At 41.8% G+C, this 16,944-nt stretch overlaps 2 protein-coding genes across 2 annotated transcripts; one reads left to right on the top strand and one right to left on the bottom strand.

Annotated features, from left to right (window-relative positions):
- Positions 1 to 754: 754 nt before the first annotated feature.
- pld6 (phospholipase D family, member 6) lies at positions 755 to 6,406 on the bottom strand (the record flags this gene model as incomplete). The annotated part of the gene is made up of 4 exons (XM_083764481.1): positions 6,310 to 6,406; positions 3,838 to 4,013; positions 3,304 to 3,533; positions 755 to 987 (listed from the first exon to the last, which is right to left on the bottom strand). Exons 2-4 carry the CDS (start codon positions 4,011 to 4,013, stop codon positions 755 to 757), a joined length of 639 nt encoding a protein of 212 aa, XP_083620607.1. The 5' UTR covers positions 6,310 to 6,406.
- A 2,410-nt stretch (positions 6,407 to 8,816) lies between these two features.
- On the top strand, positions 8,817 to 15,627 carry LOC310858541 (transcription elongation factor 1 homolog). The gene is made up of 4 exons (XM_083764703.1): positions 8,817 to 8,863; positions 10,382 to 10,528; positions 10,964 to 11,034; positions 11,913 to 15,627. The coding sequence occupies exons 2-4, from the start codon at positions 10,413 to 10,415 to the stop codon at positions 11,975 to 11,977; spliced, it is 252 nt and encodes an 83-aa protein (XP_083620829.1). The 5' UTR covers positions 8,817 to 8,863; positions 10,382 to 10,412; the 3' UTR covers positions 11,978 to 15,627.
- The last annotated feature ends 1,317 nt before the right edge of the window (positions 15,628 to 16,944 follow it).

Raw genomic sequence — 16,944 nt, 5'->3', positions numbered from 1 at the left:
AGCAAGCTAGCTGAAGAAAGGTTATCACAGAACAAATATGCATATTCACAACTGATTAATTTGTCTCATTTCTTTTTACTGTTCAGTAGGCAAAAGTACAGGCGATCCAAATCCCCAACGAGAACAACTTTATGCCAAAGTGGTCAAAAGGGCATTAATATTTAATACTGACGTTAATCTAAGTGTATCATTTCAATGTATTCCCTCTTACACTGTAGCTCAACATGTGCTTTTGAGACACAAAAAATCTAACCATTCAAAACACAGGAATTACTTAACTGCCAAGCCAGCATCAGTTGGTAAGATTTGGTATCACCAAACAAGCCCCATGTGGTCATTTTAAGCGTAATAAAAAATGATAAATCCTTTAAAACATTTGCTGACTGTTCATGTGTACTGTGTGAGACTCTTACGGAGTGCACTGAAGGCACAATTAACTCAATCCAAAACGTTTATAGAAATAACTGACGACTTTGTATTCTAGAACGTTATTAATGTATTAATCTGTCTATTCGTGTCATTTTTCCCCAAACTAGTAATAATAACGGATCTACAACACGTTGCTTTGCGACCCTGTACGTTTTTTGTTGTTGTTTTTATAACGTTTTGAAATAACAATAATTAAAAACAAAATGTAGGAAACAAAATAAAAATAAATCAAGGGACCCATAAAAATGTGTCTGTGACCCACGAATGGGTCCCAAACCAGTTGTTTCGGAACCTCTGTTCTAGACGCTCATGCATGGCAGGCGGGTTAGCGGGGGGGCACACAGTGTTTGGCCGGGTCGCTGGAATCCCAGAGCTTCTGGAACTCCTGCACGAACGGTCGGACCAGGTCGGGTTCCTCGGTGACCAGAATGTTCTCCTTGTTGCTCTGCACGGCCTGCAGGGTCCAGTTGAGTGAGCCCGTGATGAGGCGTCGCCCGTCCACCACCGCAAACTTGTGGTGCATGTGCACGGCGTCGTAGTCCACTCGCACACAGATCCCTGGCAAGAAGGCGACAACGATCCAGTAAGTATTGTTATGGTGACATTGGAGATTAATCTATATACGTCTCTGTACATCTGTACGTGTGTACGTCTGAAATGCACGTAACTCGAGAACCGTTCGCCCCCACCGACTTCAAATTCGACACACACGTTCCACAACCCCGCAGGGAGTGCAGTGCCCGGTGTCAAGTCGGTCGTATCCACCACGGTTGTCCAGAACAAGAGGCCTCTGCCGGAGCTCTGGATAGGCTCTGGATGCCCAGGCTCCATATATGGAGCTGGCCTGTTCTGACATCACAACACTCCATATTTGGGCATAACTACATATATAGCAATAATGGGACACAGAGAGACAGATACAGAAATCTCCATATATGGGCATAAAAGGGACACAGACAGATGGGTGGAACGGGTACTCTGATACGGGTACAACGGGTATTGCATAGCTGGGTGGGGCATGGATCTCCAACTTCCATCGTTACCGACTCTGTGCTCTACAGCCGGGCACCAGTCTAGTATGAATTAACCACATGAACCCTAGCGTCCTTTATTCTGGACATGGCATCATCATCATAACCGGCAATAATTCGGCAAAAATAGTTTAACCTTCGGTAGAAATACACTATCTACAAGCTCACAATGCGTCGCAACGTGACATATTTGGTAATAGAGGGGAAAAAGGACCATCATCTAAAATAAAGTTATCATCTGGTACAGTACATGCACACAGTGCATGACAATTGACAACTAAACGTTGGTCCACAAAAGGTGTTTTATTTTTGATAAGACTAGTGAAGTTGATGTTCAGCTAACCTTGCATTTATTTTCTTTCTTTTTTTCTACTGAAACTCAGTTAGAGCTGACAGTGATTACTAAGCAGAAAATATTTTAAAGGCTTGGGTCCAAGCCAAACCTTTGAGTTTGAGCCAATGGTCTATAAAGTGTGTGTGTGCGTGCGTGCGTGCGTGCGTGTGTGTGTGTGTACATACTGTATATATAAATAAATTAGTTGATATTTCTGCATGGCATTTGCAAAGATATTATAAGAGAGAAGGTAATAATTTTGGCTTGCATCAAACTGATTCTTAGGGGGTTGCACAGTCACACAACTTCGTAATGTAATTTGCTTTCCCGTTGCCAATTTCTGAAGCAACAATATGGCTGTAATAATTAACTTAAAAGCAGAAAGGCAGTTGGAAGAGAAAAACACAGAGGAAGCGGATAAACTGAGCAAGACAGACACATTTGCCTCAGAGTAGGATTAAACTGACTCATAGCAAGCTTGTAGAGGCAACTTCCCATGGACCAGTTCTCATCATTTTCCCCCTTAATCATCAGTCAGGTCTCAGGAGGAAGACATTCTGATGACACTATTTGAATACAGAACGAGCACCTTTTGATGAGACATGTACGTGGATATGACGTGCTTGTATGTCATCTGTTTCCGTGCCTGACACCAGTTATCAGTGTTGCAGCACATTTAGATTTTTATATTATGGGCGGGCCGTGATGCCATTGAAATGGCTGATAGCTGCATGCCGAAAATAGCCGATCTACAAGCTCACAATGTGTCGCAGCGCGACGCGTTGTGAGATTGTAGACCTGAGCGCAAACAAACATAAAATTACATTTCTTTTAGTTCTACTGGATTTCTTCTCCACTAGTCCCTCCCTAACATTTTAGTCTAGTTTATTTGTCGACGAATTTAGTCATACAGTAGCTTAGATTTTATTTCAATTTAGTCATTGTAAAAAGGTATTCGAACATTTGCTGCATAGTTTTAGTCAACACTGACCGCCATACGACAAAGTATAAATCAGGCTTAAGAAGAAGACCAGAGTCTTCCCCTGCATTCCATTTTTAGGTGGAATTTGTACCACAAAAAAAAAAAAGAAGCCCAACTCTATAAAAGTTGCACAGCTCATGTGTCAAGTCTTGGGTCTGAAAGCATGAAATTTCAACTTTCAAGCACAATGTGAGATGTTGAGACACATAACCCACTCGCTGTCACTAAGCCATATACAGAATAGCCCAATGTACAAGCTCACAACACGTAGCGATGTGACGAGTTATGAGCTTGTATATCTGACCTGTTAACTATTTTAGAAAATTTTATAAAAGTTGAATTTTTTAAATAGGGATGCATTTTTTAAATAGGGATGCCAGGTTGACAGTTGGTTAAAACAATGAACCGGGTTGCAATTAGACCTCCACTCCGTTTTTGTTAAGACTTGAGTCAAGAATTGTGTTTTGTGTCACGTGTCGCGAGTACAATCATAATGAAATAACCCCCCATTGGAGGCTTGTGCTTACCTGCCTTACGGAGTACGCCTATCTGGGAGCCAGTCATCTTGGTGAATGGCTGATCTGTCAGGACACGAATGGTCAGGCCCCTTTTATGCAGCGTTAGTACCGCCCGACTCAGGTCCATGTTGGAAAACGAAAACACGCACAAGTCGAGCGTGGAGGAGGCCGACAGAAGGTGACGAAGAAGACGAGAGAATGAAGTCTCCACGTCATGAGACAAGGGACAAGAACAGCGACTGTGGACAGAGAGGGGACAGAGAGTACAGCCCAATTTACTTGCCATTGCAACGGTCACTCGTCAAAAAACTGGTTTGTGACTCTCGACAGAGTATAAATCAGGCTTAACCCAGCCTGATCTAAATCAGTAGTTCTCACACTTTCAAGATCTTTCAAAAATATCTGCTATTTTGGAATAGCCAACGCAAAAAATAAAATAGAAACCTCAATAGGAACCTCATCTCGGAGCCAGAATATATAGCAGGGGAAGGTTCCATAATGGAGCCAAGTTTCAGAAAGATACCATGATGGTACACTTACTACTGTGCATGGGGCATGAGGAGGTGCTCCATACAGGCAGGCTCACTGGGGAAGAAGAGGACCTCGTTCAAGGGTCTTGCAGGCCGGAGGCGGCGTTGGAGCCAACCCAGAAGCTCTCCACTGAGACCGAGAGCGATGGCTCCCAGGCCCAACACCTTCACTGTCTGGAGCAGAGACATCTGACTGAGAGAGCACACACACAGGTACAACAACATGGGTCAGTTCAGTGGTTCTAACAGTGGGGTCCCAGGCACCACCAAAGGGGTCAAAGGGGGTCCACTCCCCACAGTAAAAGGAAAAGGAGGAACAATTTAACAACACTATATTTTCAGATGTTTGAAAATAGCCTATGTGCAGTGTGCACACAGAACTGTTACGAGATTGTAGATACTCTTATTTTCAGTGGTGGACGAATGGACGATGGATCTGACATGGTCAGTAGTATCATTGCCAGAATCATAGATAGAGTATCTGTCAGTATCACAGTATCAGTATCAGCCTCTGTAGACATTTTTAAAGCACAGCCCAAGACCCACTTCTATTGCTTTTAATTTATATTTTATTTCTTCTTATTCATGTCCTCACTGTATTGCATTACTGCTTGTTTTTTTATGTCGTTGCCTTGCTTTTCTTTTTTTTTCTCCATTGCTCTGTAAAGCACTTTGAGCTGCATTTCATGTCATGAAAGGTGCTATACAAATAAAGTTTTATTATTATTATCATGGCCAGAATCATGTCAGTATCATGGCCAGTATAATGTCAGTATAATGCCTAGCCCTCCAAGCAGAACCCAATGGTACTGAAGTTTCTGACTTTTTGACGACACAGACCATTGGGTCCTGTTCCAGCAGTATCCTGCCACCTGGTACGCGGACATACATAAAACATAAACAACGTGGATAACGCCTGTCTGTGCTCTTTGACGATTTTTTTTCGTGTGAGGGCTTCTGAATATGTGAAGTATAAGTACCCATACATGCCACTGCGAATATCTCCTGTGGCGTGGAAGCCGTTAAGTATTTTGTTTGACCGATTTGGGCGCTTTGATTCTTCTCTTCCTTCCTTGTTTATTGACACCTCATTGTACCGCCTATCTGATTGATTGATTGATTGAAATATTTATTAACAGTTTGTAGAATTTACAGTACATTTTAAGCACAAACTCAATACAAAGACTGTTAACTGTGAGTGGACGACCCAATTAAGCATTACACTTGTTTACAACAGGGTCCACATTGTTCAATTCATCAAAACATTTAGAGACATACAAATAAATCCATCTGGCTAGCTAGTGGCGCTATAGATATGACAGAGCAGATCAGAGGCAGGGACGTAGCCGCACAAGCCAACCGCACACCGGGAGGCGGTACAATAAACGGTAAACAAACAAGAAGAAATAAAGCGACCAAATCGGTCAAACAAAGGCTTCCGCGCCACAGGAGATATTCGCAGCGGTTTGTATAGGTACTTATAGTTCACGAATTCAGAATAACTTAAACTAAAAAAGGCCGTCAAACGCCGCAGATACGATCTTAGAGAGAATATTTATGTCCGCGTGGCGCGTTCCAGAATTCCCATACGAAAATATAGTTATGAGCAGGGACCCTACATAAAACTCATCCAAATTTTAGAAAAGCTTTTATGGAGGGTCCCGAAAGGGGCTATATAATGCCCAGAATCAGGTCAGAATCATGGTCAGTAGCCGCAATTTGCAAATTTTTTTTTACAATGGGTTGAATCTAGAGTTGCAACAAGCTCCATCCACTTCCTATTCATCATTTTTGGTTTGTGATCTGCTTGTCTTAAATGACGTTAAACTCACCAACATTGCAGCTGCAGTCCAAGCTTGAATTATCCTCTTTCAATCTGCCGAGCTTGTTTTTCATAAAAATCCCCCGTAGACATGTTATGAGCTACTTTCTGTCCAAAATATTCCAAGAGTGACATTCCGAGCCAGCCATTTTGTATTTTTGCAACGTGCCGTAAAACAAGATGTGAGGGGGAGCGCTTGTTTAATAGAATCTTACCTGCGCAGGTAAGACACCCAAAGAAGAGGCCGACGCAGTGCGACGCCCCATCACGCACAGCCTTCTATTAAACAAGCGCTCCCCCTCACATCTTGTTTTACGGCACGTTGCAAAAATACAAAATGGCTGGCTCGGAATGTCACTCTTGGAATATTTTGGACAGAAAGTAGCTCATAACATGTCTACGGGGGATTTTTATGAAAAACAAGCTCGGCAGATTGAAAGAGGATAATTCAAGCTTGGACTGCAGCCTGCAATGTTGGTGAGTTTAACGTCATTTAAGACAAGCAGATCACAAACCAAAAATGATGAATAGGAAGTGGATGGAGCTTGTTGCAACTCTAGATTCAACCCATTGTAAAAAAATCTAGAGTTGCAAATTGCGGCTACATGGTCAGTATCAGCGTTTTGCCTGTTCTATCATCTCTCCTAATCCTATGGTACTCACATAAAAATGTAGCCTGGAATTGTGGACAAAATCTTACAAAATATTTTGTCTTGCGTCTGAAAGGCCAAATCTCATCAAATGGTGGTCCGCGTTGGCCTGGTTCAATGCCAAATAAATAATGGACCTCGATATGAAAAAGGTTGAAAACCTAAACCACTGACTGGTTTAAAGTTAAACCACAAGTCCACAACCCTTCAGAGACTGTTCAGAGATCCTCCCCCCCCGGCTTGAACATGAAGAGTTTGAGGAAGAAATTAGGACGATTAAACATTTGCTTACCACAACTGCCTGTGTCAAAAGCATCGGTTTTTTTTGTAAATAAGTGAATAAAACAACATACCTGAGCTGTTGTCGCCACCACGTGGAGACATGCTGCTGTTTGACACACACCAGGCAGACTTTCACTGGGTGTTGCCAGATTGTGTGAGAGAAATAAGCAACCACGTCTATGAAAACAAGCCCAAAAGAAGCGACTACTGGTCTGCGATTAAAAAAGAAGAAAAGAAAAAAGTGATTAATTTTGATTTTTTTTAAAACACAAATTCCTGGCAAAACATATGTTTAGATGCAGGGTCCTCCTTGGACAAATGCTGCATGAAAATGTGTGAGAATCACACAAGCCCAAAGAAACTACACTTTTAGAAACAAGCCCAGAAAAAACAAGCAACCCGCAAGTACCTTTAGCAACTTTACAGAAAAAGAAGCCCAAACTCGGTTATGATTATGAAAAGCAGACATGGCAACACTGCAGGCTTTCCTCAAGCCAGACAAAATACTTCGTCGCGCGAGGGTGTCGCGCGTCGAAACTAGCAGATCTACAAGCTCACAACGGGTCGCTATCTTATACTCTAAGGTCGCTATGCGACGCGTGTGAGCTTGTAGATCTGCTAGTTTTGCCCACGGTTTTGCCTGCATGTGTGCAAAAGAAAGCCTCGTTTCCGTTTCCTTTCCCTGCTCTTTTTTGATCATATCCGCTTTAGAGCCCGCCTACTGGCCACGTCAATCAACTTGACAGACGTTTCTCCAGAACCAATAGACTGCGGAGAACGGCGTCCTGTCGTCCAATCACGTCGTGCACATTGTAACGGGATTTGGATTTGACAGAAGAACTCACTTCCTCCAGTGTTGCCATGTCTGGCTTGTTTTCCCTGTAAGGTTGCTTATAAATATTGTTAGTTGCGGGTTCCGTTTTTCTATTTAGGCTTGTTTCCTAAATGTTCTTTTAAACTATAGCCTAGTGATTCTCACACATCTCCATGTGAAGGACCTCCAGATTAATGTATTTATTTGTCCAACTAAGGACCATACATTAAAAAAAAAATTGAGCAACAAGATGTGTGTTTCATCTTTGAAACACACATCACATCACAAACAAAATTTGCCAAAATGTGGAATATTCTTATATTCCACATTTTGGTACATTTTTCCCCCTTCCATGATTGTTTTGAAAATAGCAGATCTAGCAGATAGTAGATCTGCTATTTTCAAATAGCCATTGTCGTATTCGTACTACAAGCTCACGGTTGAATCGATTCGTGAGGTGTCTTCTATATTATTTGTTAATAAATCGGTGGCGGCCCAACTGTGCTAATTATTATTAGTTTAATTTCATCAAAAATAAGACGGCTTGTCGGCTTCATAAAATAAAAGAAACAACATGACATAATGTAAAAAGAAACTTAAAAAATAAAGAATGAAAGAAAAAACAGAAAACTATAAATTCTTTAACATTTAAAATAATCAAATTTTAGGTTAGGATTAAGATCATCAAACAATAAAGAATGAATGATATATGCAAACAATAGGCTTTTGCTAATATAACCGTGACGTCACATTACATATACTGTATACAGTAGCCTGCAGCAGCATATTTTTGCAAAAATACAAAATGAAAATGTGCAGAAGATTTGACCCAAAAAATGTTGGATGGGAAATAAAAAATACACCATTTATCAAATGTAGCTGTTTACATAAATATATAATAATATTACATAGATATCTGTTGAAATGTAGGCCTATTGTTATAACAGTTGAAAAGATAAATAAATAAATAATAGGATATATATAAACTCGCGCGCGTGCGTTTAAATTACTCCTAAACATTTTGCCAAACATCACACACTCTCCTATCCTCCTGGTGGAGACCTGTGCCCAGAAGGGCACTTTTTCTTGTTAATTTCTGCATCCATCTCTTATGGCCCATTTAACCATATAATGCATTTGGATGGCAAAAATGACAGATCTGCAAGTTCAGTGTCTTGAATGAGATGTGCTGTGAGTTTGCATATCTGCTATTTTCCAGCATAGGACCGTTGCACAGTGAAGTAGGCTATAAACAAGCTGCATATCCCATAGGGATATACAGTAGTAGGCTATACTCCAGAATGTAGTCAGGCTTCTTTTGGGCTTGTTTTCATGGACCTGGTTGCTTGATTGTTTCTCTCACACAATCTGGCAACACTGGCTTCCTCCTCCCCCTCCTCCTCCTCCCCATGCCTCCTCCTCTAAGTTGCCACAACGTGTGTGTTGGATTCTACTACAACTGAACTGGAAGGTAAACAAGTTCTAAAACTTTATAACGTTTACACACAGCGGCCATTACGGTTCTAGCATGGCCGTTTAGAGGCGTCATTTAAACACGCACCACTGGACAGTAGCCCCTTATACTCCTGGCATGTTGGAAACGGTTGATATTTTGTTGTTTAAATACTCGAGTCGAAATCAATAAGCTTAGCTAACCCACCTAGCCTGCTTCATATGGATCAGGAGCACGTAGAGCTAATGCTTGATGTATAACTCGTCGTACGAAGGTGTCGCACCACAACATGTGCAGTGGTAGAAAAAGTACTACAAATTCAAACTGTAACTTGAGTAAAATTACTGATACTGACTGTAATTTACTTAAAGTGCCAAAGGTAAAAGTGCTCATTGTGCAGAATGCCCCATATTTAACGTTTACAAATGTATAAAAGCTCACAATGTGTAGCCTATTTTCAAATGGCCAAATATAGGCCTATAGGCCTATATAGGGTTGAAGTGGTGAATGTATTAATCAAAATCTACAAAGTGACTAAAGTTTTCAAATGTAGTGGAGTAAAAGTATAATATTTGGATCTGAGAGAAAATAAATAAATGGTACAATACTTAACTCATAACCCGCCACCAAAACCTCTAATGTGATCCTGGGCTCTACACACCCTCCGCCAACCTAGTCCCCATATATGGGGGACATGGGGAGAGCAACAGACTTGAACTCATGCTTCCTTCATGCCTGAGTGTCCAAGTTGCTCCTTTACACCTGACAGGGGGTGTTTCCCTGGTTGAAAGGAACACGTTATTCCCCTCCATCAGGCGCCCCGGCTGGCCAGGGGGAGGCAGTTTAGAGACCAGGATTACTGCATGTTTTTTGTGAGGGTACCTACCCTAGGGGACACGGGGAGAACATGCAAACTCCACACAGAAAGGCCCTTTCGCCAACCCCGCCTTCGGGTATGGGCACTGATGACGCGGAGGAGGAAACACGCCGCCAGCACCCACAGCGTCCCGAGCGGAAATCCAACCCAGGACCTTCTAGCTGTGAGGCGACAGCACTACCAACTGTGCCACCGTGCCCCCGCCACCGTGTATTTATTTTGAAATAACTTCCGTTTCCCGTCCCCAAAAATGGACTATTCGCGCCTGGCGGTGGACGGGCGAGGAAATCACTGCAAAAAGAAAAATCACACCCGTGTGAACTGAGTGGTGCAACTCCCCCCCCCCCCCCCCCCCTCTCTCTCTCATTAGCAGGCAACAGTGTAGCACGTGCAGCACTATCTCTCTCTTTGTTTCTGGCACAACAGCACCCCTACTGGTACTAATAGTCATACTCGTGCTCATGAACACATACATAGGTGTACACATAGGTGAACTGGTGATTGGTGAACACAGACATTGCTGTTCGAGGGAGGGGTTGCACCACTCAAAAATACATACAGTACACATTGTATCAGGTTACACACATTATGTTCTACTCTTGAATAAGTATTATTAATATAACTGTTTGTTTACAAGCATTGTTGTTGTTGTTTGTTAGCTGCACAGTAAACTGCACAGAGTTTGTCACCATGGGTCGCCGCAAGTCCAAGCGAAAGCCCCCTCCCAAGAAGAAGCTGACGGGGGACTTGGACACCCAGTTCACCTGTCCATTCTGCAACCACGAGAAGTCCTGCGATGTCAAGATGTACGAAACACAGCCACCAACACGGTTACATTATTTACATGTTCATTATGGTGTGGATTTGGATTTTAGTTAAAAACGTTCACTCTGAAAGAATATATATTCAAAGATTTGTGCCACATTTTCACGATTTTTCAAAAATAGCAGACCTACAAGTTCGTAGCGTAGTTTGTGTGCTTGTAGATCTGCTATTTTTCAATAGCTAAATAAGACTTAAATACAAAAAAAAGAAACGGCATCAAAAGCAATCGGCATCATCAAAAGCTCACAACGGCTCACATTGTGAGGCGTTGTGTGGGCTTGTGGATCGGCTATTTTTACAGTTCAAATATGATTATGTTTGGGGTGTCCCAGCTTGAAAAGGCTGAGAACCCACTGCATCAATGTATTGCACATAATTTAAAGTTTATATTATTTGTTTGTCTCTTCTGTCAACAGGGAGAGGAGCAGAAACACTGGGATAATATCCTGTACAGTCTGCTTGGAGGAGTTCCAGACACCCATTACCTGTATCCTATTCAAGACGTGAAGACATATTCATGTGCAGATTAGATGTAACGCGATGAATAGAATATCCGACTCACATTTGAACGTCGGCACTGTAGGAGCCGCATGGCTGCGGCCTTGGGAGCATCAATAACTTAATAAGAGACCTGACTATACTTTGTATAAGAAGAAGTAGAAAGAACTGATAGAGTGAAAATATGTGTACAGTATACATACAACTTACAAGCAGGTCAAATGTTCCAGTGTCACTGTCAATATAGCTTTTAAATCTTTTTACTTATTAGAGGTTTGATCTCTACTACACGGATTATGTTTTTGATGTCAGTTCAAGGAATTTCTCTGCTTCTCATAATTACGTTAGTCTGACCATCAGTTCATTTAGTTCAATGTCTTAACAAGCTTTAGATGCCGTCTGGTCGATGTGTGGTGAATGCTAACTCTATGAACAAACCATCAAAAGAATGTTGATGGTCAACACAGCAAAATCCTGTTTTAATTTATCTCTGAAAGTTGAAAGGGTACATTTCAAACAGTACTGAAAAAGAAAGGACTCCCGCACACTGTCTTCAAATGCAGTGAAAAAAGAACCAGCTAAGTTTAATCGGGCTAACTTTATCCTTTTGCCTTTAGCCTGATGAAGGCCATATAGGCCTAAACGTTGCTGGTTCCCTAATAAACGTTCTTTTTCAGTACGTTGGACACCTAGTTGTCGTCCTCTACGCACCTGTCGCTTGTAGGTGTGCAAAAGCCTTGCTTTTTATTTTATTAACACTTCAAACAGTAAAATTAACACAGGATATTACTGGTACACAGTAACCAGCAAGTATCACTTCTGTTTAACGCATTAAGACTGATTCTCCTCAATCCAGTTGTTCATCAGATCTGTCCGAGGCTGTGGATGTGTACAGTGACTGGATAGATGCCTGTGAATCCGCCAACCAGTAGCCCTTGTTGGGGCTGAGGCCTAGCAGGAGGGGACAAGAACAGAGGTGGCACAGTGGCCAAGCTGGTCGGAGTTAGGGGTGCTGCTTGTGGATCCTAATTGAACTTATGGGTCTATTCGGTTACATTTTGTACTCCCTCAGAGTTACAAATGGCTAAATTTAACTCTGAGGATTTTATAGTGCAGTTTTAAACCGGTTGCTGGATGATCAGTTGAGATTCAAGTCTAAGCACAAAATGGCACTCCTGCTCAACCTTAGTTGGAATGGTTCTGTCCTCCTTTTGCATAAGGTCATCAGCTCAGACTTTGAGGTACAGCAAAATCCTGAGAGTTTCAAAATGGTCCCGTAACGGTCCATTTTGACACTTTCAGGGTGAAATGGAACGCTCAGGATTTTACTTGTGTACACAATGCTACACATCCCATTCTTCCCTTTAATGTGCCCGCAGATATCCAGCAGAGTTGGCCAGCTCACGTGGAAAGAAATCTAAAACTGGCATATGTACCAAATGTCTTTCCACCCTGATGTGAATAATCGTATACTAGTGTAGACTTAAGGTTGCAATTCTTTTCTTGTCCTGCCCGGGATTCAAATCCGGGTCTTCCTCATGAGAGGCCAAATTGAGGCCAAAGAAGTAGTTGATTGTATTAGATTGGGAGAAATAGATCCTCAAAATTATGTTTGAGCTATTCCTGCCTGCAAATCATGGGTGACACTGGATCTATACGACCATACTGTCTGTATGAGAGACAGTTAAAAGTGAAGAGAGGAAGCAAGCACTCAGTTGAGTAATTCAACGTAATAAAGTATCAGGTGCACGGTTCAGGTAGATACAGTCCATAGAAACGAATTCCAGCACTCACTTTGTATCCAATAGGAGTTTTGTTTATTCAACACAAAAACTGCTTGTGACGGAACGTTCCGCCATATATAATCCAACCGGCAACTGTCATATAAGCTTTATTATCAAACCGCATCGCTGATTATTATTATTTCTTTCCTTCTTCAGTGATCCTAGTCCGGTTTTGCGTGTGCACACTGCTGTTCACTTCTTGGAAACAGGCTGACAAAAAAGCTGAATAACTCTAAATCTACGGAGCTCTCCATGGTTTTGACAAAGCGCTTTCTAGATCAAGGATGGCTTCATTTTAGTTCGCCAACATTGGCGCTAATTATTTAGCATCTAAAATGGACGCCCAAACCGGACGTGCATCACACTAAAACCAAGTAGATCCAGGTCGGCAGTCAAGCGTTGTCTCTTGCGTCCACCAGGTTGCAGTGAATCGGTTAAGTGTCCCCCAGCAACAAACAGACAGACGTTTTGGCCCGGAGGCCTTCCTCAGCGTAAATTAAATAAATATTTACAGCCTCCGGGCCGAAATGTCTGTTTGCTGCTGGGGTAAACTTAAATAAAGAAGAATCCTATTGGATACAAAGTGAGTGCAGGTATTTCTTCCTATTGACAGAGTTAGAGTGACAGTGCTAGTATAGGCTATAATAGGGAACGAGTGAGTTTACATATCAAGACTTGATTTATGTTGTGAATTTTAATAGACATTTGTCTCCGGCCATAATCTCTAGGCAAATATGGCTGCATTATCTAGTAAGAGTGCATGTTCCAACTGGGCTACATAGAATACTTGACCACATTGCAGTGGGTGCTTGTATAGTGCCAGAATTTCTACAATCCTTTTTAACCACTTAAACCTTTTCTGGACCAGGGCCCACTTAAAAACTCCTGAAAGCGTCCAGCATTGCCTTCTCAAAGCATATATTTATTTTCTCAAAGCATATATTTATTTTAACTATCAATCAAATTGAAATAGATTTTTTGATGAACACATTGGGTTCTGCCCTGGATCAACAGAACCAATGTAGTAATTTCCTATTTATCAATATCAGTGATGACAGTACAATTTGTCATGGTTAAAGACAAAATACCACGAAGTCTTTTTAACAATACGTTTCATTAAAAAAATAAGTTGTCAATTATTTGGTGGCCCAAGGTTGGGGATTATTGTCTACTTTGTTTGCTGGGATCTCGCCAGGGTCTATACTTGATCCACTCCTTTTCCCCTGCAGACCAAATCTCTTTGCCAAAAACAGACGATCCACAAGCATTGTATGAGCTTTTGAGCATTCTGAGGTTGTAGATCTATTTTGGCCCCAATCTGATGACATGCCCAGAATAGGGCATGGGTACGCAGGGGGGTACATGTGGTGGGATAGCCATGGCTGTATATTTATGCAATAATTGTAGACGTCCAGCTATGCAGATGATGCTGTGAGTGACACAGTCCAAGGTTGCAACATCCTGATGTAATGCATTGCAGCTGTATAGCTGACTTGGAACTTTCTCTTTAATTCAGGACGGGAACCCCTTTTGGTGTTTTAAGCATTACGTTATACTTTAGCTATCGAACAATAGCAGATCTAAAAGCTCATAGCGCGGCACCAAGTGCCACGCTACGAGCTTGTAGATCTGCTATTTTTGAAAAATCGTGAAAATGTAGCACAAATCTTTGAATATATATTCTTTCAGAGCGAACGTTTTTAACTTTAATCTTTGCTTCTGGGGGGGTCCCTAGAACAACATTTTCAGAAGGGGGTCGGCGGGCAAATTCCGTACATTTTTGGGGGTCCTTGACATGAAAATGTTTGAGAACGACTGACATAGAAACATCGATTTTTCAGAAAACTGACATTTGTAGAATTGTCCTCAGGTCTAAATGGGTTAAAGTGATGCAAAACGATGTCAATCATGCCAGTCGGTGCCACCTGGGCATGATGGAATCCTTTGAGTTGTAATTCTTTACACATTAACGCCAGTGGTGTAAAGTTATACTGTACTTCAGTAAAGTAAAAGTACTTGAAACTTGTACTTTTTTCCAATTTCAGTACTTTTACTATTTTTTTTGTGTTTTGTTTTTGCTTTGTACATTTTGATTGTTACAAAACATACATAACCCACTTCAGCTATAATTTTGGCATTGTGATTAGTGGAGTTGTAGATCTGCTATTTTCAATAGATCTTTTCTACATTTGAAAACTTGTGAAATGGGACATTCTGCATAATGAGTACTTTCTACTTTTGGTACTTTAAGTACATTTTGATGCCAATACTGTGTTTACTCAAGTAAATTGTGGTATTGATACTTTTACTTAAGTAAAACATGCGAGTACTTTTTTCCACCACTGATTAACGCTAATCCATTATTCACAGCAGTCGGGTCATTCCAATGGAGAGAAGGGAAAATGTGTTGGAAGAGATTGATGCTTTTTTCCCCTCTTTTTGTAGAATTTATAGAGAAAAAAAAGGTGCAAATCAAATCAGCGTCTCAGAGGTAGTGCTGCTCTATACTATAATTAAATTACCCCCTGAACCTGCAGGGTTGAGTGTTAACTCACACTGACAGCCAACAGTGTTGAATTATTCATTCATACTGTCCAGCGAAAAACAAAAAGTTTTGATGTATTTTTATGAATTCTCAAAAAATAGGTGCAATTTGATTGTTGTATCAAGGGGGTGAATACAATATAGGCCTGAGAGATGCCGCTTTTTCAGTGGCGTTGCCAATCCAAATTGATTGTCCTTTTTGAAGTTGTGTAATGTCTTATGCTAAAAATAATAAAAAGTGTGTTTAGAAACCATTTAAGTGTTGTGTAGTGTCACATTAATAACGTCATTGTCACTGTACATTAGCCTGGTTAATAAACCAGACCGAATCAGCCGTTGGCAAAAATAAATTGCCTGCCGGCGGATTACGGTCTGGAGAGGCTCAATTGTACGCCCATTTCCTACACCAGAGAAATGGGGCGGCCAATCGGGACACGGTATGCAATATGGGCGGGCTTTGGTACAGTGACTTTCAATGCTTGAGACCTTTGACTGACAGTAGCTCTGACCAATTGCGTCAAAGAGAAAATGTTTGAACCCGCCCCCCTGGAAATGAAATCCAAGCTGAGCCTCCCCAGACTAATATCCCGCGGTCCGTGCGATATTAGTCTGGTTTATTAACCAGGCTAACTGTACATAGCTCCATAGCATTGTAGGCCCCCAGGTGGTGGCAGATGGAATGACACAGTAAAAGTGATAACATGCTTACAGAGAACCTGCTAAAGCAGTGGTTTGCAACCAGTGGTCCTTGAGGGGGTTCTAGGTGGTCCCCAGCTAAATGATTCAACCAGTAGTCATTGAGGGGGTTCTAGGTGGTCCCCAGCTAAATGATTCAACCAGTAGTCATTGAGGGGGTTCCAGGTGGTCCCCAGCTAAATGATTCAACCAGTAGTCATTGAGAGGGTTCCAGGTGGTCCCCAGCTAAATGATTCAACCAGTAGTCATTGAGAGGGTTCCAGGTGGTCCCCAGCTAAATGATTCAACCAGTAGTCATTGAGGGGGTTCTAGGTGGTCCCCAGCTAAATGATTCAACCAGTAGTCATTGAGGGGGTTCCAGGTGGTCCCCAGCTAAATGATTCAACCAGTAGTCATTGAGAGGGTTCCAGGTGGTCCCCAGCTAAATGATTCAACCAGTAGTCATTGAGGGGGTTCCAGGTGGTCCCCAGCTAAATGATTCAACCAGTAGTCATTGAGGGGGTTCCAGGTGGTCCCCAGCTAAATGATTCAACCAGTAGTCATTGAGGGGGTTCTAGGTGGTCCCCAGCTAAATGATTCAACCAGTAGTCATTGAGAGGGTTCCAGGTGGTCCCCAGCTAAATGATTCAACCAGTAGTCATTGAGGGGGTTCCAGGTGGTCTCCAGCTAAATGCTTCAACCAGTGGTCCTTGAGGGGGTTCCAGGTGGTCCCCAGCCAAATGATGGAGAGTTGGTAACCGACCTTTAACTCTAGAGACTGTAACAATAACATGAAGCCAAAATGGACCCTTGCCAGTCCATTTGGTTTCATTTTACACTCAAGAGTTCAATTACTTTTAAACAATATGCATAACTTACTATACAAGAAGTATAGT

Source organism: Protomyctophum parallelum (genome assembly GCF_964188405.1).
Source record: "Protomyctophum parallelum genome assembly, chromosome: 5".
Lineage (NCBI taxonomy): Eukaryota > Metazoa > Chordata > Actinopteri > Myctophiformes > Myctophidae > Protomyctophum > Protomyctophum parallelum.
The sequence above is the reverse complement of the archived record's forward strand: the minus strand, read 5'-3'. Positions and strand labels throughout refer to the sequence as shown.

Excerpts from the sequence above, each read along its gene's own strand:
- LOC310858541 (XM_083764703.1), top strand. The coding sequence starts at position 10,413 with ATGGGTCGCCGCAAGTCCAAGCGAAAGCCCCCTCCCAAGAAGAAGCTG. Across the intron at positions 10,529-10,963 it reads AAGTCCTGCGATGTCAAGAT|GGAGAGGAGCAGAAACACTG; the intron begins GTACGAAACACA and ends TTCTGTCAACAG. Across the intron at positions 11,035-11,912 it reads GTTCCAGACACCCATTACCT|ATCTGTCCGAGGCTGTGGAT; the intron begins GTATCCTATTCA and ends GTTGTTCATCAG.